Source organism: Camelus ferus, chromosome X (genome assembly GCF_009834535.1).
Source record: "Camelus ferus isolate YT-003-E chromosome X, BCGSAC_Cfer_1.0, whole genome shotgun sequence".
Classification (NCBI taxonomy): domain Eukaryota; kingdom Metazoa; phylum Chordata; class Mammalia; order Artiodactyla; family Camelidae; genus Camelus; species Camelus ferus.
Genome location: NC_045732.1, coordinates 37,257,866 through 37,284,091, shown reverse-complemented (window position 1 = coordinate 37,284,091; position 26,226 = coordinate 37,257,866). Strand labels below are relative to the sequence as shown.

General features: G+C 47.6%; 1 protein-coding gene across 1 annotated transcript in view; it reads right to left on the bottom strand.

The window, feature by feature from the left end:
• TSPAN7 (tetraspanin 7) overlaps window positions 1–26,226 on the bottom strand; it is a 119,680-nt gene that overhangs the window by 15,726 nt on the left and 77,728 nt on the right. The window contains exons 2-5 of the mRNA XM_032475836.1: window positions 10,370–10,558; window positions 6,608–6,682; window positions 4,826–4,921; window positions 3,228–3,383 (exon numbers count right to left, since the gene is read on the bottom strand). Of these exons, the coding sequence (XP_032331727.1) occupies window positions 3,228–3,383; window positions 4,826–4,921; window positions 6,608–6,682; window positions 10,370–10,558 (516 nt within the window). The remainder of the gene's footprint in view (window positions 1–3,227; window positions 3,384–4,825; window positions 4,922–6,607; window positions 6,683–10,369; window positions 10,559–26,226) is intronic.

The window sequence follows — 26,226 nt, the reverse complement described above, 5'->3', positions numbered from 1 at the left end:
TCCAGACCCACCGCATCAGAATCTTCAAATTCTGGGGTTATTCATTTTTAATGAGTTTTAATGAACGTTAACATAGCTCGAGAAGCTTCATGTGTGCGTTAAAGTCTGAGAAGCACACTCCTGGATAACAACAGTTCCCCCACTATTTTTCACTGTAAACAGAAAGCAAATTAATGAATTGCATCAGTCAGAGAGTTACTTAAGATGAGAAGATGAACTGATTCACTTCGTGGTTGTTTCCAACGATCGAAGACCAAGGTTGAAATAAACATCTCCATCTCTAGCCTTTTCTCTGTTATTCACTCCAGGGGCCCACAAGCCCATTTTCCAGGTCTCATCCTGGCTCCGCAGACTACCAGAACTACTTTGATCCTACAACCCAGTCCATGTTTGCATTCCACCCGAAATTCTCCCTGAAACACAATCTTATCTGCCCACAACAATCTCTTTTAATTTCCTAAAATGAAGCCTGGTTGTCAGGTGTGAGATAAATCTACAGAGAGAACTGCTAAGTGTCCTAGGAAACACCCAGAAACAGAACAGGTAATTTGCTCGCCCTCTCAGCAAGTCTAAATCAACACAGCCTCCAATGGAAAACACCTGGAAGTGGCAGACTTGCGATAGCAGGAGCAGACGGCTAGTCCCAGACAGGTTCTGGGAAGAGGTAGCTCAGGATCTGCCAAGTAGAATAACTCCCTCTCTTCCTCTTGCCCTTGATCTTAAAAAAAAAAAAAAAAAAAAAAAAAAAAGGTCAAGGAATTCCTAGGGAGTACGGGCTCAGCTATGAGTTAACTGAACCTGCAGGCATTTCCAGCATCCTGCTTAGCAAAACCAAAATCAGAGGGTCCCCCAAACAGCAAATATCCTGCTTAAACCGTTCTCCGCCTCCTTCCTCCTTTTCTCCCAGTTATCTGTACAAGGGTAGGTTCTCAGGCTGCCAGGTAGAGCCAAGAGTCCCCTTTCTGTGAACCCTATGGTGTTCAAGACACCAAGAGATCTACAGAGATTTAGAATCTACTTATTCTATGTAACAGGATCCCGCGTAACTAGAATGAGGCAGTCGTTAAGCCCCCTGGGGGAGGCTAACCTTCACGAGCACCTGCTATTACAACGTCCACCCCATCCGCATCTCCTACCTTTTAAAGATGAGAGGTGTGTCTGAGACTCAGGCCTGGGAAGTGATTCGTCTGAGAAGTTCAGGTGGGCATTAACTGAGAATACCTAATGAAACTTAGTAGACAGATTTGTTTTCATTCACTTTTTCTCCACTGAGGGAGCCAGGGTGGAGTGTCTAAGGGAAGTGAGAGAGAAGTTACGTACCTCTTTGAGGTATATGAGGTACCCAGGAAGATATAAAGTAGGATTCGGTGGTGGGGGGTATGTGTGTGGGGAGGGAGACCAGTTTGTAGGTTACTAGTGAGATGAAAAAATGCTACCCTATCTTTCTTTCTGGAAATCACTGTAAGGATGATAGAAATGAAAACAAAGAAAAGATCCTCCCTACAAGGACCTGCTGCATCATTTCTAACAAAAGACTGAGTGTGGGGCAGTGGGAGACAGTTACACTACAGCTAACATTGAACATCATAGTTAACATGCATCTTGTCCCTACTCTGTGCTGTGCCCTGTGCTTTAGATATTTTATCTCATTCAATCCTCGTATCTATCCTAAGGGGCAAGATTATTACCTCTATTTTACAGATGAGAAACACAAGGCTGAGAAAGGTTAAGTAACTTGATCACACAACCAGCAAGTGGCTGAGCCAAAATTTAAACTGGAGTCTGTGGTCCTGACTTCTAGGCCCTCAAATTTCACAAAAGAAGAGGAAGTCTGGGTGAAATTAAAAAAAAAGAAAAAAGTATCCAGGTTCATGATTGCTGCTTCTACAAAGGACCTCCGGAGGCTGAGCTGTGCCCATATCTCACTGCTGTAAAGCACGCCTTGCCTTCTATACATCAGAGCATCCACCGAGTGCTACGTCTGCTCAGCACTTCATCAAGTGGCGGCAGAATGACACGCATGGGTGCTCAGCAGGGAGGCCCATGAAGAAACCAGAAGTCACCTTACTGATGAGAAGCGAAGGAGGCCTCGCACTTTGAGTTCACAGGAAAATGCCAGTCGGAACAGATGGCCTCTTAGCTAAGAAGCTGTCAGCACTGAACATCCTGTCTTACCACGCCCATAGCCAACTAACACGCCCCAAAGTGACAAAACGAGCTCCTAGACTGGTGACAGTGCCTCGCAGCAGTTCTGCCACCGACACCAAAATTAAATGGGTAAAATATAGAAACTATCTCTTAACATTCTAATCTTGAAAAGATGTTATCTTCTCTGAATTAGTCAGTTGTTGGCTGAGATCCTATAGGATTTTAAAGACCTTAGAAAACTAGAACTTTACCTTAGTGAGAAAGTAAAATTAATCTGATGGCTGCATAACCACGGGTAAACTCAACAGTAGGCTTTTCCCTGTTCCTTTTGTTTCACCAAAACATATTTTCTACCTGGCATTTCTCTACGTGTCTAAGAGCATAGATAGCCTTTGTGCACAGCTGGGCCATGTCTTCACCATGTTCTCTGCAGAGCAGATTACAGAATTGATTTTCCTTTTCTCTGACTACTTAAATTTCATTTCCCACATGTCTACCATGTACTAACTTTCCAATTTCTTTTAAGCCAGTTTTTTTTTTTCCCCTCTAATTTCTCTGGGAGTCAGGATGTTCACAGTGTGTTGAGCTGAAGTTGTTGATTTTCTTTTCCTACAGCACTGAACTCTCCAAGATAAAGACCACCCTCTTCGCAGGAGCAGATGCCGCCTGCCAACTCAACTCCCTCTTCCCGCTGAGGACTGGCACCCAGCTGGGAACAATTTCATGTTTCAAAGGTATATTAAGCGGAAGAAGGACGTCCAGAAAGAAGAACGGCACCATTCCCTGACATCAGCATCAGAGCTAACAGGAACCACTTGCTAAACCTTCCGAACTATGCCTCGTAGGGTCTGGCTGAGGGAGAGGGACGCGAGGCCGAGCTGAGTCACGGCTCTCTCTTCCAGGCGTGCGCGGCCTTGAGCGCCTCTGCTCGGCAATCAAGAACCACAAAGGAAGATTCTTGACTCTCTCCAAGGCTCCCATTTCTAACCTATTCGTCATAATTTCACAGAGGCCAAAAAGCCCTCCCCAAACATTCACTACTGATCCCATCAGGGCTGGGGGGGGGGGGAAGCAAGTACCTTCTGGTTAACTTTAGTGGCGGCCACGGTCAGGTTGTGCAGATCCTGGGGGTTACAGTCGGTGTCGTTCATGCAGCAGCTTGGGGGGATGCCGTGTTCCAGGAAGTAGGGGCTGGTGCTCCAGTTGGTGTAGTTCTGCACGCCACAGCAGCTCAGCTGTTAGCAAGGAAAGGAAAAGACTCAAGTGCGGCAGAGCGGAGGCATGGTGCTCTGCCCACTCACCGCCCAGCGACTTCTAAAAGGAAAGCACGGACCAAGCCCCTAAGCCAACAGGCGCAGCCCTGGTGCGTCAAGATGAGCTGAAGCTCCACTAACAGTTCTGCGCGCTGGAAAGCCCGCTTGAACTCAGCGGAGGAAGTGAGTTCTAGATTACAACGCTCATTGGTTCCCTTCCCACCGCCGCAAAGCAAAGCAGGTGTGCTTGGCCCGGCTACGCAGCAAAATCACCTGTGTGATTGGATGCCGTTAAAGAGGCAGGTGCAGCTCAACCAAACCGGGGCTGTCGATGGGGAACCGAGGCAAAATGGTTTTAAAAAGCTCACTATGGAATCTATCCTAATTCGTACATAAATGGTTTAGGGGGGAACAAAAGGCGCATACGGAGTAAGAGAGCTGGGGCTGGTAAGCTAGCTGATCTTGTAAATCAAGTTTCATAGGGACACAGCCATGCCTATGCGTTCCGTGTCACCTAGGGTGGCTTTTGTGCCACAACAGCAGAGCTGGGTAGCTGGGACAGAGAATGCCTGGCCTTCACAGCCTAAAAGAGCTGCTGTTTGACCCTTTACAGCAAAGATGTGCCAACTGCTGACATAGAGGGTGTTAAAGCCAATGAGGCAAAACATAATTATTTGGCAAATCTGGGTAAAAGGTGTACAGCTCCTTGGACTCTTGCAATTTTTCTGTGTAAGTTGGAAATTTTATCAACATAAGTTACAAAAAAAACCCTCATAAAAATCAGAATACTGCTTCTGAAGTAAAACCAAAACCAAAACCAAAACTAAAACCATATAAGACAGCCCTCAACCCAAAACCTCTCTAGTTGATCCTGATGGGCCGCTGGGCTCGAGTACCTCCAGGCAGGAAACATCGACTTTCCTCATACCCTCTGCGAAGCACGAGGCAGCCCAGCCATTCACACACCTGAAACATCCTCAGTCGCTCCTAGATCCGCTCTTCACGCCCACTGCCCTGCCCAAGCCCGTGGAAGCAGCTCAGCTGGGCTCTCCACCCAGCCTAAAGACACCATCTCCAGAATGCCGGCCTTAGGGAGCCAACTCAAAGTAGGGTTGTCCTACACTCACTGCCTACCTCCTTGTCAAGGTTTTGGATTTTAAGGGCAAACTAGCTCTCCCTGGGATGCTCACATCCTTACCAAGGAAAAGCAAACCAGAGGGAGTTGTCCTCTTTGACATTAATTACCTGGATCATTAGACCCTGAATAAGTACTGGATGTCTACTCTTGGTAAGGGATCTGGATCAAGAGGTGGAGAATGGGGATCAAGAGCTAATGCTGCTGGTCCAATGTCACGGGCAGCCCACAAGTCCAAGGCCAGACCCCGTGGGCAGCCGGCAGCCCCATCTCCTTCCCCGGGACTTACGCTGCGCTGCACGTGGTCCACCGCCCGGCTCCTCTCGTCGTTGCCCTTGTAATTCTGCATGGCGTCCGTGTAGGTCCTCAGGAAGGTGTCCTTGATCTAGGGAAGACAAGGAGGAACGTGGCTCTGGTCCACTGTGGCCCAGATGGACTCAGATTCATCCCAACTTCCGCCCCAAAATAGCCTCTCCTGAAAGTCTCTGAATAAATGTAGGCCAGGGAGGAAATGCCCTGTTTCTGGAGACAAAAGAGCTCAGGAAATTAACCAAGGGATTTATCAGCTCAGGAGCTTAAAAGAATTCTTTCCCCCTACCCCCAATCCAGAGGAACCCTGCCTAATGACCCACAGAGTGGCTGGTCATTTTCAGAAGGGGCCGTCATGGTAGAATGCTCACCCTCAGGCCTGGGTTTTCTAGTTATTTGCTTTCAATTGGTTAACCGGGGATAACCCAAACATGGGGCCCAGTCCCAGCAGCACACACAGGGGGAAGGTGGGAGCGAGCCGGGCTGGGCCTGGGCTTCACACAGGCACTGAGGGCACCTCTAGGGCTGTCGAGGCCATGGCTTCATCAGGTGTCACCTCAGCTGAGAATCAGAATTGGGGGGTCTACTTGCAGATGCAGAGCTCACATCAAATGGGTTCTAGAAGTCAGCCTTGGCATGTGAGGGGCCATGTCTGGTAAAGCGGAAAAGCAGGGTGATGGGGAGAGGGGGGAAGGAAGCACAGAAGGCAGGCTCACTGGGAACTTCAGCCGGCCAAGCACAAAAGCAGAGCCCAAGTACAGGTGAGGCCAGACTTTCCAGGGCCGCACAGACACTCAACCTCACCATCCTTCCCACCTCCATCTCCTGATTCTTCCCATTCCAACACCCATGTAGCTGCTTCGATCTTTACTGTTATTTACAGGGAATAATAATGAATTTTGGAGGGGGAAGGGGAGTTAAAACCAGAACTTTATTGTAGCATATACACCTTCTGACCTATCATCAATGTGCACATCTGAAAAGTGATACCGCAGCGGCTACAGGCGGCCCAGGAATGTCTCAGCTCCGTGCTAGCATCTATATGTTGTCTAAATAGATCAGCCTGGGGTACCATACATGGAAGGATGGCCACACAGGACAGCAGTGGTGTCCCTGAAACTAGCAGGAGCACAAAAGATTCAAAACTATTTTCCCCCAGCTGTAGAAATCTATAAAATGTTACATGTCAGATGAAAACAAAGCGCAGCTGTAGGGGTTTTAGATTGTGAAGTCTTCTCTCCTTTTCCCTCCCCACCAAGCAAAGCAGCTGGGCTCCTGACCACTGGGGTGTGGATCTTACCCCAGGCGGCAGGGGGCGCCCGGCAGGGCTCTGGGGAGGAGAGCACAGGCTGCTTTGGGGAAATTGAGCACTTTGCCTTTGGCGAACGACTAGTTGGGCTTGTCCTTGCCGTCTGAGAAACCCTGTTATATGGACACACACTCGTGCCTTGCAGAAGCAGCTGTTTTAAAAGTATTTCATCTATATGGAAGGTCACTTTTAAAACAAGGTGGAGAACCCTTTTATGCCACAGCTATGTAAAGAAATAGAGATAACGATTAACAAGCAAGTTTTCAGGTTTGGCGAAATTCGTGCGTTTAGAATTGTATTGGAATTTCCGCTCCCAGTACATGGCATCTGGAAACTAGCGACACCACTGGAGATGTCAGCGAGCCTCTACGCACCCCTTACACATTCCCTGAGGTTTCCAAAATCCATCTCCCAAAGACCCTTAATTGAGTTCTCCACTTGGCTGATACTCACCTCATGACGAAACACAAACCCTGAAATGCCAGCAACGAGCTCAGCCAGGAACACGAGGGACAGGAACATGGCATACTGCAAAGTCAAGTGCACGGGGACAGAGTCAGATACGGCGGCAGGAAGACGCGTGCTGGCGCCGTGCCTGTCAGCCCGGCTCCACGGGGACAAACCTGGGCGGGCTCTTTACAACCAAGTATCCCCTCTTCTGAACGTTAGGCTCCCTAAGCTAGAAAGGACTCTGTGTCATGGGACACAGCTCCGCCCCGTCTGGGGGTCCTTCGGACCCTCTTCCTCACAAGGGTCACCTGGCGTCTGCAAGCCGAGTCCCCTCCCTCCACCCACCCACCCCTGGCAGCTCATTCAGTTTTTAAACTGTTCCCACAGCTAGAAGGGCCTCCTTCCCCTTGGCCACAGTCTGCCCACTTATAACTTCCACTTGCTGGTGTGGGATCGGCTTCTGGGAGACCCCAGGACCAGCCCGACCTCTCTTCCGTGCCACGGCCCTTCCTCGGTGCCAACACAGTCGTCGTGTGAATCTGCTGCTTCTCTTCCTCGGGGCCACCCTCCCGTTTCCTTAAGCACATCTCCTAGGAAATGGCTTCCAACCCCCTTCCTTTGGAGCCGTATCCCCCCCCCCCTCCGTCCCTCCCATCCTAACAGAACAGCCGGGGGGTGCAAAGGCCTGCCTCACCGTCTCCCTCACAGTGGCCTGAATGCGGCACCCGCGGTGGTGCCCTGGGACCCCTTACCTCTCGTACTCTGCACACAGTGTAGTGTTAATGGCCTTTTGAAAAGCAAATAGGCTACCGTACTGCTGAACAATGTTTGCAGGCACCTAAAAGTGCTTACTCAGCTCACGCTTCCTGTGCTTTCCGAGCTGATTGTGTGTGTGCGCACACATGCCTCAGTTCAGGGCGATTACACGGTACTTATGAGACATTAAGGGTTTCCATTTTTGTGACTTTGAAAAGCAGATAAAAGGAAAGAGAATTGATTCCTTTCCTACAAGGCATATGTCTTACAATCTGCCTCTTCTCAGCTCAAAATGAAATAACGACAGTCCTGAGTGTTCGGAATGGCCCTCGATGATGCCCTGGAATGTGCGTACACTGCACATGGCTGCGTTACTTACTTGTAAAGCATACATATGTGCGTAGGGTCATAAATTATTTTTTCTTAGCTAGGGGCACATATATTAAATAGAGGAAATGCCAGTTTCATTCAAAATATTAATAAAAGTTTCTACACACACTTAAAGCACAGGCACTAAAATATCAAGCACACAGTTACTAACAGAACGCTCCATGTTCGTGACTTCTCTCTCTCAACTTGGTACAAAATGCAACGAGAAGCACATTTTACCGGAGGGAGTCTTGCCCCAGGCCTAGACGCCACCAGAAAGTCCTGTGAGATGGTAAACCGTCAACAGGCAGGTGGGAGAAATAACACTGGCTTTCGGTCCTAGCCTTGTTGTGGAATATCTCTTAGGAAAGAGGTCGCCTCTCTGGGCCTCCATAAAGTGAAAACAGTTATTTCCAGTTGTTTTGCAATGAATGAGGTTAAATGAGGGCCGTACAATTCTAGACAGACAGTTAATCAAGTGACTTCTGCTCTCTTCAGCTACATCAGCAGTTTCCTGTCTCTGGGAAGTTCTCTGCTTCCAGGAGCTTCCAGGGGAGAACTGCCGCGCCTTCAGAAGGCCTTGGCCAAGAGCCTACTGGGAAGAGCTCGTGCTAAACCCAGGTGGGAGGGTTCGAGTTTTCTCCAAATGAGAATACTGTAGTACAGGCAGTGCTGGCTTTGGAAAGAAACATATCTTGGTTCCAATCCCGGCTCTCTGCACGTTAGCTGTGTGAACCTGGACAAGTTATTTCACCTCCAGGTCTTTATCACCTAACAGGAGCATCCAACGTGCACTTCACGGAGGTGGCGAGGAATAAACAGAACACGGTCTGCACCCAGGATAACATCGAGCAGGCGAAAGGAACAAAATGATAGTTTCTAAAAGACCAAAAACAAACCCAAAATGAAACCCCTAAAACTTCTCTACTCCCCAAAAGGCTCACTTGCTGGCGAGCTCACAAGTGTCAGGAGAAAATGGCCACGTGGTGTGAAGCCACTTTCACAAGAGGCCAGGGGTCACCGCTGCAGCCTTGCATGACCTCTTCAGCCCGCCGCAGTCATGGTGTTTGGGCTGGAAGAAAACTTGGTGATTTAGTCCAATACTGTTCTTTCATAAATGGGGACAAGGGCCCAAAGAGGTTACATCCTTGCCCCTGAGACTTAAGCCAGCAAGCGTCAGGGTCAGGCAGGTCTCCAGACCAAGTCCCTTCCCTTCTTGTTTGGACAGATGGATTTTTTGCAATCTTTCTTTTCTATGCCTCTGGAGTTAATTCTCCCCTTGTTACTCACTGTACTAAAGAAGGGGTTCTCAGCACTGGCTGTGCAATAGAACCCCCCAAAGAGCTTTTGGAAAAATGTGAGGCCAGAGCCTCACCACCACAGATTCTGGTTCCATTGGCTGGAGATGGGGCCCTGGCAAAGGTGCTCTTCAAAAGCTGCCCGCGTGACTTAGGCATGCATCAAAGCTGAGGACCACAGCACTAGACCGAAGCAGACCCTAGGCTTGTAAGAAGGACTAGAAGGTAGACACAGGGCGCTGGTGGAGGTGACAGCAGCAGAAGTGCCTCATTATGGCCTCACTACAGCTTCTCCACCAACCTGAAAGGATCAGGGGCGGCCAGGGTATCCACCTCCCGCATGGGCTGCAGGACAGAAAGTGGCCAAATCACGCACAGCCTCCGTGGGGTTGCCAACAAAGAGACTGAGGGGTGCCCGCTTGGAAGGTGGTTCTTTGCAGTGACTCGCACCCATATCCATCACTGGCTGGTATCAAGGGTAACAACAATCTAGGGCTAAACAAGAAAGTCCAGGCAAGCCCGCACTGATGGAACCTCTACTCCCCTCTTTCACAGATCAAGACATCCGAACGAAATCCTCTTAAACAAAATTTTCTTTTGAGGAGAGGCCCTTGCTACCTTTTATCAAGAAAAAAACTTCCATATTAACTCTTTTAATAAAAAGCATGGATGAATGACTGGAGAATCAGGCAACTCGTCTACCAACAAGTTCCAAAGCCTGCCCCTACCCTTTGGGAAGCATGGGTGCTGTGTGTGTTCTATTAAAGGCTACCTAGCACTGGTCCTGGTAGCCGATACCTGGCACTGCATCAACCCTCTGCTAGGTGGGGAAGCCCTGGCTTAGCTCAGCTCCCACCGCCTCGCACCAGGGTGTGCGGGTGTAGAGAAGACAGTGCCCGTGCGTCTGAGCCCTGCCAAGGTCAAGGACGAAGAACGCCTTTCTCCAAAGGCAACTTGGACACGAAAGGCTGCTTATGGTCGGGACGCTGCCTTGTCCACCCAGGCTGCACATCACCTGCCTGAAGAGATTTTTTAAGACAGAATTCAAAACTGGAACAGGGCATCTTGCCATGAGGATACAAATGGCTTATTGGAACCGCTGGCCACTGCCTTGTCATCATCTACCTCAAGGGACCAGGACTAGTTTTGCGATGGGCGGTGTTTGGGCTGTTTCTCCCTCTAGGGGATTAAAGGGTGGATTAGGTAAGAGCCTGAACTAAAATTAGAGTCAGCGAATATTAAGGTCTCGTCTGTGGCTTTAAGAAGGGCCACTTCACTTTCATGTGATTTCTATTTTTACAGAGCGGAGTTGCAAAGCAGAATTATATTGTGCCACACTCACCAGTTTCAGCATCCATGGGCTACCACGGCATGTAGCAAAGCATCCGAACAGGCCAAAGACGACGATAGTGGTGCCAGTTCCGATGAGCACATAGGGAGCATTTGTGGAGTTCTCGGCGATAAGGGAGATATAGGTGCCCAGAGTGAGCTTGCCCCAGACTCCGACGGCCAGCAGGATCACCCCGGTGATCTGAAAAGGGGGAGGAGGGAGACGGGAGCATGAAACTCCTGCTGGAAAAGGTGAGGATCAACACAGAGCAACGTGGCCGGAGTGTGAAGACTCGAGTTTCCATGGGCAAGACGGCACTTGCTGTGGGATTCCCTGAAGTCGTGGGAAATGTCAGAGACCATTAACTAAAGCCATCATGGAATAAAGACCCTTTGATTTTGGACAAGTAAATCTGTTCCTTACACAATCCCATATGCAGGTACTATGTTCATCGGAAGTCAAGCCAACAATCAAGAACTAAAAAAAAAAAATCTGCATAAAAATGTACATCCTAAAAAAAAAGTACATTCTAATACAGGTCTGAGCACTTTCTCAGGTCTGGTCTGAGAGCTGCTGCCCAACACTGAGCTGGGTGCGACCAGTGAGGACGTCAGCCTCCCTCTTCAATGGCATGTGTGTATATAGCATGTTTTAAGGATATCCTATGTGATGTTTTAAAGAACACAGTGGTTTTCTTTGACCGCAATCACAAACATCTCTACAAAAGCAAAATACTCAACAAAATACTTTTGAATCCCTACTGACGCGCTGCCATATTTACAATACTCTATTCACTATAAAACAACAGAAGAATCTGAACAGTTCCTGGAATTAGACTGTAATACGATTTGTCTAATTCTGCTGATCTGTCGGAAGGAAATCCCCATGGCATGTCTAAACCGTAGAACCCTGCATGGGTCAGGCCCTTCGTTCGGGGGATGGACCTGGGGCCGCACACCAAGCCGTACACTTCATCCCCTGCAGGCCACACACCCACCAGCTTCAGCTGCTGAAGCCAGTGGTTGACTTTGTGTCTCTTATCTCCCCGGTCTGTCCCTCCTTCAGTTTACCAATAGCTCAGCAACTCACCTGAACTGACACCCCTCCAATGGCCACCACTTCTGACATCTTAAGAGGCTTGAGAGAAGCCAGGGTGTCCAAGGAAGCCCTTTCCCAGTTTTGTCCCACCCTGTCACCCAACGTCCCATACCAAATGCCTCCGCTCCCTGTCCAGCCTGCCCATTCAAGTGAGGAGGCAAGATGAGAAACTGGAGAACACCTGTATGACACAAATCAACGCCCACCTCTCCAAGGTTTCCCCTGTCAATCAACACACTGGTCCGTCATGTCTATAAGTGAACACCACCAAATAGATGCTACACGAGGAAACATCTGGCCGGGCCAGCAAAGATGCCTAGGACTTTCTCTTTTTACACTTCCTTCTGCAGTTTGGAGCCATCAAGCTCCACCATCAGATAGTTCCTCTGCGCAGAAAAAAGAACAGACCCTCCTCCAACTTCTCCCACATCAGCTGAGAGTGGGCTCCACCTGTCTGGGGGATGGGATCAGTGGAAACAAGAGTTTGGTGAAACTTTTCTACCCCCACCCCGACAGCCTCTGTACGTTGTAGAACCATCACCGTGAAAAACAGAAGTAAAAGCTTTAAATCGATGGAGGAACTTGTGCTACTTTTATAAGGCAAAGGTGAAGGAATGAGATGCAATCTTGAGGAGAAAGCATTTGACATTAATATTTGGGAGAAAGTAGCTCGGTGGAGGTCTACCGTCTTTGAAAAGTCAAAATGGGGATGGCCTTCGTGACTAAAAAACCAAGAACTCATTTGTTGCCAAGAGTTCCAAGTCCTCTACTGACACCTGGTGGTCGCTATAGAAAGTACCTCCCTTGAACACCTTTTCTGGCATACTCTTCCAAATGGAAACAAAATACTTTTCACCCACTAGAATAAAAATTTAAGATTCAACTCTCCACTTGTTTGGGGTAAGAATGCGGCGAACATAAGTTAGGTAGAAAGGACAGCGCCTGAGCTATCTTTTACTACTTGACGCTTAGCGCGGTGCCACGCACAGAGTAAATGCTTAATATTCATTTCATTTCATTTCTCTGGGTCTTAGAACCTCTATTTAATAAAACAGTCTTTCAAATGCCAAATACTCAGAAAACTTCTCCATCAGGTAAATGCTGAGAGGTCACTTAAAATGAAACCAAAGAGAATCTTTCTCCCCTATGTCCCTCTCTGGCATTATCTGCCTAGAACTGTAAGTATTACAATGTAAGTGTAGTGAACAAAACCCCAAAAATCAGTTAAACTAGTCATTGTTTAGGGTGAATATAAGTCTCATCCAGACACCTGGGGTTTCATGCGATTGCCTCCAAAGATCCAGTAACCCTCCGGACATTCACCGAGTAGCGGCATTCTATACACCAGTATTGCCAATCATTTTTGGAATGCGATTGCTTTAATGAAAGTGTATGCTGCTCACCAAGTATAAGAGTCTGATATTATATTTCTGTGGCCAATGATTTCATGAAGTTCACTTACTACCTTAACAAATATTACATGCAGTATGTCAAAGTTGACACAAATCAGGATTAAAGCAAATAGTATTAGCATTTTTATTCCTTTTCTTTCAAAAAAATCATTTCTCCAAATTGAGCTATTGGTTTGAGTTTGAAACCTCTCCTCATAAAGCACAGAGCCTATACCATAAACTTGTTAAAATTTTCATATCATGTAAATTACACTTTTTTTTTTTTTTTTTTTTTTGCAGAAAGACAATTTTTACAGACCTCAAGGATGCCTCTTAAAGATTGCCAATGGGCGCAAACCAGGACAACACCGTGGGCACCATATTGCATGGGAGAAAAGCCATCCAACATTTTGACCTTGACCACGTCAGTCATCCTCTAAGGAACTCCACCTCTGAAATGAGGTGGAAACTGGGATAGACAGGCCCCTTCCAGCACCTGTGTTCTAGGAATATAAAAACCACTCAGAGAGGAACGCCCTTCTCCAGCGTTGCTTCTCTCGTACTTGAACATTCCTGATGGACCAGCTGTGTGTTTGGAAGCCCGAACCCCACATGTGCAGGTTCTCCTGCACACACCAAACCCACCCCTTCAGCCTCATCCCCCTCACTAGTCTTCGTGGACTCTATGGACTTCCAGGAGAACCGAGCTGCTCTTTGGGAGCTTCCCATACTTTCCTGCTTCTCCACCTTTGCTCATGATGGTCCTCTTACCCAGAATTCTTACCCTTCCTATCCCTACCCGTCTATACCCTAAATACTCCGGGTATACTGTATGCGCTCCCCCCAGCCTCCTTCAACAGAACTTGCTCCGCAGGGTGCCACCATCGTGCACCCTATCCCCCGCCCATGCGCATCCAGGACTGTGATCCCCTTGAGGGCAGGAGCTGGGGGCCTTGCATACAGTCAATGTGCAGTACCTGTCTGCCGAGTGAACAAATCAGCATCTGGCTGCGGAGTTAAGGGGGAAGGTGTTTCCTGTTAGCCATCCGCCTGCTCTACCGTCTGAACATCTCTGAGCAACTATTAGAAATGGTGGAATGCCAGTGTGAGCACGCGTTGTCATCTGGGGAAATAACAATGTTAAGGAGAAAGAGGAAATGAATAAATAGACAAAGAGGAAAAGGTTGGGCTGTGGAGCAGCCTGAAGCGAGTAAAACTGCAAACCGTATTTGGTGATGGTAGTGGTGGTGGACTTGCGGTGAGTCTTGGAAGAAACTGCCAGGCAGTTGAAGGAAAAAGCTCTAAGCAAAGGGCTAAAGATCATAAAACACAATAAACTAGTGCTCACTCACATTTTTCCTACTATAATAATGCTTCTTATTAAGGGTAAGAAACATACAAAGGCGAGCCAAAGACATAAGTCGTGGTCTATAGGACTTTTTTCCTTGGTTTCCCCCCCCCCTTTTTTTGAAAGAATTTTATGTTTTTAGAGCAGTTAGGTTTATAACAAAATTGAAAAGGAGGTACAGAGATTTCCCAACATTTCCTGCCCCTCCACACATATAGCCTCCCCATTATCAACATCACTCCTCAGAATGGCACATTTTTTATCTTGGTTCCTGTTTACACGCACAGAAACACTCACCCATCCACGTGCCTTTACCAGCACCCACAAAGTGAAAAGCAAAAGACGAGTTCTCTTGACATCTGCCTTCTGCTCTGGGGTGCGGTGAGTGGGTTCAGAGCTCACCAAAATAATTTTGTGTCTGAGCTCTTCAGCGACCTCAAATTCCGAAATCAATCAGTGTGTCACTGATTTGGCTTTCTCATGCAAGTTTTGCTTCTTTCTCAGAAGAATCAATTAGCCAGCAGCCAAGAGCGTGGCTGAGGAGGGGACAGATCGGAGAATATAGATAAACCATGTGAGGTGGCCCGGTGAAGGCCCCACCACCTTACTGCCCCCATATCAACCACAGGCCAGGAGGGCAGGCTCGGTGCCCACCAGCACTAACCAGGCTGAGGCTCAGTCTCTCTTTGCTCTCAGCATCTCATGATGGCTCGACATTTTCTGCACGCTTACAGCGCAGCTCACAGTGTGTGTGGGGGGGGGGGGCGCGGGGGGCACATTACCTCCAGCTACTACTAATTTAGACTTGGTGAGGAGGCTGAAGAAATGATAACGGTTGCATCAGAAAAGGCAGATCAGAACTAAAAAAGCTTTAGTGTGATAGCTCACATTACTTGAAAATTGCACTAAAAGAAAACTACAGGTAGGTTTGCCACTGTACCAAGGGGTGTCTGAGGTGCTATGGAAGAGACTGACCGAGGTTTACATTCATCCTGAAGTGGATGCTGGGGGAGCAGGTGGCAGAGATAAACGAGTCCCCTGCTCCTGCCAGGTCAGCGCCGCTAATGCTGGGAAGTCGCCCTACTGTCCCTACAGCGTCCTGATCCTCAGAGAAGGGGGGTGTATAGCATTTCCATCTTTCTCACACGCCCAGAGACATTTCCTTGAGCCACTCCCTTTTCTGCACACAGACCATACCCCCTCAGATTAAACTGCAGCAGCTCCTCTGGGGCCTATGACAGGCTGTGCCAGGTTTGGGTCTGATAGAGTACAGTACACATACTCTTTTTTTTTTTCCCCTTTAACTGCGTCATACACTAAATAGGAACTTGTGGCATCATTAGAATAACGTGCAGACATTCATGTAGAAAGTGGGGCTCATGAGCCATGTGTTATGCAATTAAGGGAAAAAAGATAACAGAAAATGGAATTATAGAAGCACAAGCTATTGAGAAGATGTCCCCTTCTCTAAGAAGCCATCTGAGAGAGAAAGCACAGGCTCTAAAACCAGCTGAAAGGAACACGCAGAAGAGACTGGAGGCAGAAATCACAGTTAGATAGCCATTTTAGGTGGAAGCCGCAATTCAATTATCCCAGATGTCTACAGGTTAATTCACTCTCAGCCACTACACAGAGATAGTGGGAAATATCCTTCCCCCATTCCAGATGGCTCTATAACTCAGAAAAAAATGCCTGCCACAGAAACTCCATACACATCATCAATAATTAAAACACAGGTCCTTAGAAGTTCGATTTTAAGAGAAAAGGCAGTCAACAAGCTATGCTTTCAGCTCGTCCGTACGGGGAGCGTGTATTTGGAGGGGACGGCAAGGGAGGGTATGTCTGTGCACAGTGCTCTGACCTGATTTTATAAAGACGGATAAAGCAACCAGAAAGGCATAGAAACCAGCAGCTTCCAGAATCTCATGGTCTTCTCTTTAAACTTGAAGAAGTAACAGTGTGAATCTGTCATATTTACAACTTAAGATTTTATTACGAATTATTTGTGTAAATAGTTAATGCTTTAAAATAGACTAAGAACCTTCAGTTGCAGTTTTGTCGCTAGTAAGCTGTGTGACTTTGGGAAGATCGCCTAACCTTTCTGGGCCTCGGTTCCCCCTTCAGTAAGATCAGGAGGTGGGAAATCCTGACTTCCAGCGCTTCCTGCAGTAACAGCGTTTTGATACAACAAATCTTAATTTCAAACTTGACCTCCGTATTCCCTCTGAAATACTTATAGACGTACCAAAGTTTATTCGGTCCTCCCTGTGACTGACAAACTGTCACCAGCGGGAACAGGAAAGTCGGCTCATTTTGGGACTTGAAGCCAGCTTTCCAAGGTGACAAGTGGTTGCTGGGGAAGAGAAAGGGGGTCACGTGCTGTAGTTTTACACAGACATCCAAAAATGCATAAGTTCGCTGGCACAACAGCAAGCTTTACTTTCTCTATGAAGATGACACTGTCATCTTAAGAGCAACAAGACATATGCTTTGCACTGTTTCTTTCTAGGCAAGTATGTTAGCCAGTTTGATCCTTTTGCCCTGTCACTCTTCTGTCTATGTGTGTGGGTATGTGTGTATGTGCGTGGAAGGGGACACATATTACACAGCATGGTGGGGAGGCTAGCGGTATCAGTAAGAAAGAGGTGGGGAAGTTGAGAAGAGGAAGAGAATTGAGATGCTCTTAAAAGCTGACTTGTTAAAATGGAGTTGGAGAACCGACAGGAAACCCAGAGGCCATCTGGTCCAGGCCCTGTTTTCTTCTGGGCTGGGGCTGACCAAACACCCCAGAGGCAGCACGTTCAGAAGGCAGTTGTGGAGGTGGGACTGGAGTTCCGGAGCGAGTCAGAGCTGCAGGTGAGGACTGAGGCCAGAGGTGACAGCGAGGGAGGAACGTGTCTCAGGAAGCAGAAGCAGGAACAGCGGGAAGGACAAGGGCTAAGGCTTGAGGAAGACAGTCACTCCGATGCGGGAGGACAATGCTAGGAGACGAGGAGCAGCGAGGAGACGCAGAGCAGAGTGGACACGTCTGTGAAGGTAGCCGCCCAGAGAAGAAGTAGGAAACACGGAAGAAAGACACATTTTTCTCCTCTAAAGACTCATGGGAAACAAAATCCCAGCACAGTTCACTGACCCCAGGTGTGCCCATGAGCAGACAGGACAGTCTTTATATATACACCCAGTAAAGCCCACTGAGATTATATTTTGTATTTAAATATTATTTCATCCTGTAGCCAATTCATGGAATTTCAATTCCAGGAGCGAGGTCATGAGCCTAGAGTGATGGGGCACAAACTCGAGGTTCTATTTGGATTTCATCAGTGACCATACAGCTAGGGTCAGAAGTGCAGATTGTCTATCGGATCATAGATGCTTTTGAAATATGAAAAGGGCTTTGAACAGCACCGTGAGAAGTCCGGAATTCCAGCTCTGGCTGTGGACCCCTCACAGGCGCTCCTTCACTTGTGTGGTGAAGCAGCTGATCACTTCATAGGAAACGGCTGCAGGGATGTTTTCAGTCCAGCAAACAATGCTTCCTTCTCCCAGATGGCTTATATTTGCATCCACCCTCTCGGACCAGTCAAGTCGTATATCTGCGCTTTAGTTCTTCATCTGCGAAATGACAGGACGGACCCCGGTGATGTCTACAGGAGTCCTTCCCAGCTAAAGTTGTATGTGTTACTTTGAATTGCCCAGAGGTCCTCAGAGGGGCCAAGATCAAGCCCAACTGTTAGCTAGGATGCAGACCACACTGGTCAATGGCTTTTACCAAGGGCCGGTGCTGGCTGGATTCCATGCTCAGCCTGGGGGAGTCCAGCTGGGCTTGGCCGGAGACTGAATAATCTCTAATGTCCTAGGGGCCCAGGAAGTGGTAGAAACTGATCAATATGGCGACAGCACTTTTCTGAATCAAAAACTGGGTCTGAAAATAGTAGAGACGTTTGAAAGAGGCCTATTGCAGAAAATCAGGGCTGTGCAGCTGCTAAAGTCATAATAAAGACCACTTTATCAAAATAGCCTTTTACTACTTGAATAATGAAACCGCTTCGAATGCGGCCCAAGCAGTTCCACCTTATACTTAATTCCATTATTCAACAAAGGGTCACAGGAAATTTCCAAACATGTTATTAGGGACTCTGTGAATCCCATCAGGAAATGAGAAAGAATGGGCAGCCCTGAATTGGTTTCACATTTCCTGTGTATTATTCTAAAAGATTCTGGACTTTAGGTCTCCTCCCTCTTAAACAAATCCCTAAAGTAAGGCCCCAGAATTAAAAAAAAAATTCACTCCATGTTTATTAGCACATTGAGAAATGTTCCATTATATCAGGGAGAAATTTTAAGACGGCAGCTTTTTCTGAGCCTGTTGGCATTACTTGTTATTTCTAAGTATTGTTGAGTTCTCCTTGAAAATGTTTAAAACAGGACTTAGTTTTTGATTTACACTAAAAGGGAAAAGTGAGCACACCGGAGGGGCTAAGACTGTCTCGATGTAGTTCACACCTCTGGTTTCACCAATGACCCAGATATATAAATAGATGGCATATAGACGAATGTCTGTTAGGAATTGGGGCCAGCAAAGCCACTTATGAGGAGATTTATGTACTTAGAAATCAGGACCAGCTGCAGTGGCTAAAGTGACAGAAGCTTAATGTTTGGGGGAGTCCCTGTATGCCACACCTCCTCTGTGGAAGCCCCAAGTTGATCTCACTCGTATTTAAAATCCGTCGGCCCAGTTAACACACACAAAGGCGGGTGAGTGGCAGGAGCACCAAGCCTTAGCACCCTCAGCAGGGGCCAAATGACTGAAGGCAGAGCTGTGGGGAGAAACCACTTCCCTTCCTTCCATTCCTCACGTGACGGAGGACTGGATCCGCACTCTGAAAAGATGAATCCAATTCCACGCTAATAAGAAAAGATATTTTTAAAGAAGTTTGTGTCTGGGTCAGCTTATAAACAAGAGCTCCAAGTCTATTACTGATGCGTGTTGACAGACAGTTTGTGCCGACCACACATTTCTCCTGCCCTGTATTGTTAACTGTGTGTATCAAGATTTGAAGAGCCTTGTGGGAGGAAAAAAGGTCTTTAACCTCCTTTGTCTCCACCAGAGCCTCACCCACATCCTGTGCCTGATTTTCCCAGACAACATGTCATTCAGACGTTCTGTCCTGATACCCATGTAAGCAGAATCACTGCTTGTCTGGCTATGAATCTCAATATTTAACTGGAAAGCCAGTCACTGTGCCTGTAATGAACACACAGGGGAGCTCAGTAAATGCAGAACGGACCTTAGTGGTGCTCTCTTCTCCAAATTCAGCTCCCTTACAGTGGCCGTGTCCTTGGGAATCACTGGACGGGAGTGAGTGTGGATAAACTAGTCCTAACAATGACTCCACAAACGGGACCCGGAACGCCCGTCTGTGACTGAGCCATACACGTCTCGCTTGGGATTATGCTGTTGAACAGATTTAGCTCTCTAGGAGTTCCATTCTTTTCAAAAGGGAAAATGTTCTTTGCCTAATGCCTACATAGGATTATCATCTTCAAAATACGAAAACCAAAACCCTAGTTCTCCATATATACCTATATATACCTTATACACACATGTGTAAAGTAAACAAGGAGCTAGAACTCAGACGGTGAAGAAATCCCTGAAGGCCTGTGCTCTGTCTGGCTGTGTGTTGATCAGGGTGAGGAGGTAGGGTGTCTGGGGGAACTTACGCTTCTCTGCAGGTGAAACTGGGGCTGGTAAGACATAATGAGAGAGAGGATCTATTAATGAGTAAAAAAAAAAAATGAGTAAAAAAATGAGTAAAATGAGTGAAAAAATTAAATGAGTAAAATGAGTTTAAATGAGTGGAAAAAAATTATTAAATTAGTAAAAAAAAAAATCTGTGGCAGAAACATGCCCTCAATATTCAATGAGATTCTTACATGAACAGTGAGGCGGTGCTCTCCCTTCAGTGGTCATAACTTTCTCCTGAGATGATTTACGGGAGGGAAAAAACAACATTTCTATTAGGGATGGAATTAGCATTCCTCTCAACCTTCAGATATCCACACTGCACACATGTGTGATAGTGCCACCCAAAAAGACGCACAGAGAAAAGTCAGAAGTCTAATACTATCAGGGTGTTGTGGAGGGGGGAGTGACTTTAGGTAACACAAGTTCTTGACAAAAAAAAAAATCAGCTATTACAGAAAAGCACTGTGAAGACACTTTGCCCACCATCACCTGGGCAAAGCAGCCATCTCTGCCTTCTCTCCCTGCCTCCATCTTTGCTCATTACAGATCTCAGTTTTTCAACATATTCCACATGTCAGTTTTAGAAAACAAACCGAAATACACCCCAGTGAGTAGCATTACTTTTAACCCAGGCAGGGTGATCCTTTCAAACCTAAGTCCAACAACATGACTCCTTTGCTCAAGTGTCTTCCACACATTCCCACTCTCAGAGTGAAAGCCAATGTTCTCACCCTGGCCGGCAAGGCTCTACTTGACCTGCACTGCTCAAGAGTTCTCTGATGTGACCTCCCCTGGCTCCCCCCCCCCCCCCGTGCTTACTAGGCTCCAGGAGCATGCAAAAGGAAGAAGTGAGCACGCCGGAGGGGTTAAGACTGTCTCGATGTAGTTCACACCTCCGGTTTCACTGATGACCTAGTCTTTGGCCAATTCACTTCTTATCCAGCATATTGCTTCATAAATATCTCCTTCTGACCACAACGGGGACTAAATGAGAACGTGTGGAATAGTTCCGTCTAATCCATCACCACTAATGGAAACATAATTCAAAGCTCTAACATCCTGTAACTCCATGAGGTCTCTAATTGATGGTTAGGAGTCAAGAATGAGCAGTGCTTATACCAGCAAGATTTCTCTTTTAAAAAATGTACTACGGCAGGGGGCCGGAGGGGGGCAGCACTTACTATGTGCTGGGCACTGGGCTAAGTGCTTTAATGCTTTATCTAGTTCAATCCTCCTAATAACCCTACGAAACTTGCTCGAGGTAATCACCACTAAGTGGCAGAGAAGGTACTCAAAGCCCCAGTCCTCAACCACTGCCTTCCTCTCGCATCCTCTTAAGTAACCAGCCCTGGAGAAGGTTCTTTCTCTCCAACCCTCTACTCCTAATTCTTCTACAAGAAAGCTCAGAAGCCAGTGTCATCCATCCTGGCACCAATGCCAGGTGGATTCTCAACCCTGAGAATCTGGATGCCACAACTAAAAAATAAAATCTGCAGGCATGGTCACCGATTTATTTATTTTAAAATGCTATCCATTATTTCTCCCCTTTCAAGCAGGAAAATCTACAGAAACGGAAACATGTTCTGCTCCAAGCTACAGCTTAATACTTTAAAAACCAGGGATGGAGAATAAATATCCTAATGTATATATTGTGATGAATTAGAAAGGTTAAATATCACAAATCCCAGACACAAATCTAACACAAGGACCAATCTCAAGAATGAGTAAAGCTTGACATACAAACAGGAAATTGTAGCATGTTCTAGGGAAAGTTTAGAGGTACTCTGGGTTTGGTCTTGAGAAGAGAAACAAGAAGCCGTGGCTGAAATATATATGAGGAGAACCCACTCTGAAGCTGTGGAATGATCGGACTTTCAAAGTAGCTCTGACCCAAAGCGCTGGGCTGAGTCACCAGCTAAAGGCAGCGGCATCCTGCCTGCCTGCCCCGCAGCCCGGAAAGGGGATGCGATCGATCAGTCCTTCACGAACTCCGGGCGCAGACCGGCAACACAGTTAACTGTGTGTGTATGTGCCTATGATAAACGGCATTTATTGAGCAGTACTGGGCTCTCTTTATGCTTCGTCACATTTCTTCTTCATCTCTTTTGCAGATGAAAAACAGGCTTTGAAAACTGAGGTTTTTGAAAGGTCAGGCAACGTGCTCAAAGTCACAAAGCTAGTAAGTGGTACAGCCCAGGGTTAAATTCATCTCCATCTGCCTCCAAGGCAGTTTCCCCAGCCATCGTGATCTCTGCCTCCTGTGGCAGTGTGAGCCAAGCGGGCCAGCTTCCAGGGCCGTGGTCCCCTTGGCCCAAAATTATCCAGTCCCTGGCCCTCCTCTCCAGGTGGCTGAGTGATGGGATGAGAAGCCTGGTTTTTCTTATACCACCTCAGTGCTTGTTAAGAGTGAGTTATGAGAAAATCAGCCCTCTGAACCAATTTCCATGAGTTTTTAAGGCAGTTTCTAGTGTTCAACATGCAGGAAACATGTGTGGAACTCAGAATGCATTTTCTTTCAGAAACAGTGTTAGATACGATGCCTGTGTTCCTAGGCCAGTCCTCAAAGGTCTATATTTAAGCCACTAACGGGGAAAGTTACAGGAAAACAGATTCTTGTCTCAGTCCAAGGAAGAACCTTCTAATAGTACGCATTGCCTCAGATGGAGTGGGTTGCCTTAGGACGTGTGACAACAGAAGGTAAACAGCTTTCTGGGCATTTCCACAGGGTCTCCAGAGGCCACCATGAGACAGAAGTGCCAAGGAAGGGGAGCCAGCAGGAAAGGCAGAATTGCCAGAAAAAAGTCATTCTGATCCTGACTGTTGCCCTGGAAGCCGTGTGCTTTTCCGGCCAATCATCTCCCTGGATTTTCACACATGAATCAATAGGACCTTCAGCAACGCAGGAACCAGGCAAACCGTTTTTCCTAGACTCCAAGCAACGTTTCCTTTGACCTCCAAGAGGAACTGGTAGGCCACATAATTTTGTCACATGAAGAGCAATAGAAATACCTGCTCAGTGAAATGACGTTGCAACTAAAATGAGCTGTGTTCTTTAAGCGGGGAGATGGCACCCGGAGGAACGTCTTGCTCTGTCATTATAATCCCTGCCCCTTCCCCAGGCAAATACGTCCCCTCTCCGCCATGCCACGCCGGAGTCAGAAATCCTGGCTGACTTTCAGAATCAAAGAAGCTGGTTAAAGATAAATTTACAAAAGCTATAGAGGCAACCTGCATGCTTTTCACATATAGACAAAGATTCTTTCAAAAAACCTGACATATATTGGAGGTAAAAAAAAAGAGTCTAATAAGGTCCTATTAGTAACAGTATACTGCGCCAGAAATCGCTTCTCTGTAAAACAATTACTGAGCTCCTCAGAAGGGCTGTGCAATTAGCACTTGGTCATGGCTATGGGGACAGCTACAGCTCCACTTTTTACCACTGAGGTGAAGTAGCCGCCATGGCCAAGCTCCCTCCCGTGTGGAGCGCACTGCTTGTGTCTGCTCGACCCTCCGGCCCCATCGCTGCCCAGCCAGGTCCCACGGGCCCTTCAAAGCACAACTACAATGCCCTCTCCACCAAGAGGCCTTTCCTGACACTCCAAGACAGTCACCATTTCATCTTCCTCTTAACGTGCATAGGATTTGTCAGATCTCTCTTATGAACAGCACTATGCCTCGCGTCCTAAGCCTTTGTGAACACCTTACTGCATCCCCTGTGATCCCCTCCCACCGGAGGAGAGGGACTGCCGGCAGTCTACCTGGTCAGCCTCATTCTCAACACTCTGTGACTGTGCAGCACCAGAAAATTTTTCTGGCAGAGCAAGTCACTGCCTCTTGAAGGAGCCCCGTATCCAGCACAACCACAGGTGAGACTGTGTTCTTAACCATACATACCCTGTGGCATCAAGCGCTTGTTTCTGATAACTAAACGTGATCATAGAGGGTGCCTGGATAGCAAATGTCTCATCTAGGGCACACTGATGGACACTCAACTTTGGCCCCAGAGGATGCTGGGAGGGCACGGCATGGGCAAAGTGGGTTGGGGGGACCTGACAAGTAAGAAGAACCGGAGACGCACCGACAGTCGGGCGTGGCACCAGCATTAAGGGTTGTTGCGTTGCTTCCACACTGTCCTTAGAAACAAATGTGACTGCTGTGGTCTTTGGCAAATCGGAAGTTCAGAAAAATACAAGTTGGTCATCAGGCGTCCCCAACTCAGAGACCACTAATATAAGTCCCCTCCTTTCCTGATAGTCACCATCAACAACTTATTTTAAAAAACAGGCTTCCCAGCAAAAAGCAGAAATCCTTCCCCACTGACAGGCAGTATTGGCTAAAAGTGACTGAAAGGGGCACATAAGGGGCTAGAACAGCAGAGCTCCCCTGTATTCCACACAAGCTAATGTGACCAAGGACACTCTTTCCTGGGCACAGGGGAAGCTACCAGACCTTACCATTTGTTCATACTCAAAGTCCAGAGCCATCTGAAGTCCCGGCACACACTGTGAGTGACTGGCTGGCAGGGTGGTCCAGCCAGCACCACGGGTATATTCTGAACTCTGAAATCAGTGGCTATTCTTAGTTTTGCTAAACTGCTCTTCCAACTCATTTGGCCTTGTGTTGTTCGACCAGAAAGTATTGCAACTGTGGACTGTGTGGCTGCAGAGAAAAGCCATACAGGCCACCTTGAGCAAAAGCGGGGGAGTTTCCTAAGGGCAACTCCAGGACAGGTGCCCGGCGAGGTGCCCTTTCCCTCCCCTACAGCGAGGGCCCTGGGATGGTCTTCTCCCGCAAATCTGCCACATTCTTCTCCATTTGTGAGGACTGGGTCTCTCTACATGATGACAAAAGCCTCCCACGAGGGCACCTTCCAATTCAAACATCCAACAGAGCCTGACGGACAGCCTTGGACACTGATTTCAAACTCATGGAGGAGAGAGTCTGAGGGGCCCATCTCAGGTCAGGGGACCTCTCTGACACAACCGGCTGTGATGGGGGCAGGACCATGTCCCCCGCCTCATCTTATCAGCAAGAGCTCGGAGAACAGCTCTGAAAAAGTCGTAAGCAGAGCAAACCGCTGGTTACCGTCCCTGCCACTGAGAGACTTGGCCAGTCCTTTCCTCTTGGAACCGAGGAGAGGGGTTGTGAGGCAGTCTACCTGCTCGGCCTCACTTTAAACACTCTGTATTCTGTGCAGCACCAGAAAAGTCTCGGGGAAGACCAAGTCACTACCTCTTGAGCAAATGCCATCACCAGCCCAAGTCTTTGCCCAGAAGAGGCCCTGGGAGAACCCCACGTGGGTATCCAGAACCAGCTCACACGAGCGCAAGTCCTGGCCTCCTGACTGGGCTGACTGGGGGGAGGGGGCAGTGCTGACAACTTCCGGGAGGCCAGACTCTTCCCTCAGCTCCTCCCCAAAACGAGACAGATTCGGTGGCAAGTGCCCTCAAATAAATAAAGACACTACCCTAACGGTGGGTATAGCTCAATGGTAGAGCGCATGCTCAGCATGCACAAGGTCCTGGGTTCAATCCCCAGTACCTCCATTAAAAATAAGTAAGTAAATAAACCTAATTACCTCCCCTACTAAGAAAAACAACAACCCCCCCCCCACCGAAAAGAAATTACAAAAAAAATAAAGACATTACCCTAAGGTGACCTGTACATTGCAGAATACACTCCGCTCTACAGCTCATTCAAAGTAGTTCTCTCTTAAATCACCCAATGGGGTTGGCGGGATCCTTTGACCACCCTCACGCCCACTCGGCGCCTTTTGCCACATCGGGTTAAATGCCACCACCCCTCTCCTGACTCGCCAGCTCAGCCGACAGTGGCTTCCACTACTGCAGCAGGGACTCCACCGACACAAGAACCAGGGCTTGGCTGTTGGGAGAGAGATGGGTAAATATGGACGATACAGTATAGGAAGAGGCGGCCCCCTGTGTCACAATGTGTTAATACAGTCACTTGGGGAGAGGCAAGAGCCTGCGGCTCAAGTACATATGAAACAAACACCTTCCAAAATGCCAGAGGGTGTTAATTTTTTTTTTAATTTAAGTAAATGATATAGTAAAAAAAAAAAAAAAGCAAGCAAGTTTGAGATGGCACCAGGGGCCCTCATTACACCACGGGAATAACATAATACTGTTGATTCTTAAGTCATTTAAATTGCAAGAGCCTAAACTAATATGCAGTGACAGAAATCAGAAGAGTGACTATCCCTGGAGGGGATGACAGGCGGGGCACAAGGGGTAATGGAGATGATCTTTATCTTGACTGAGGTGTG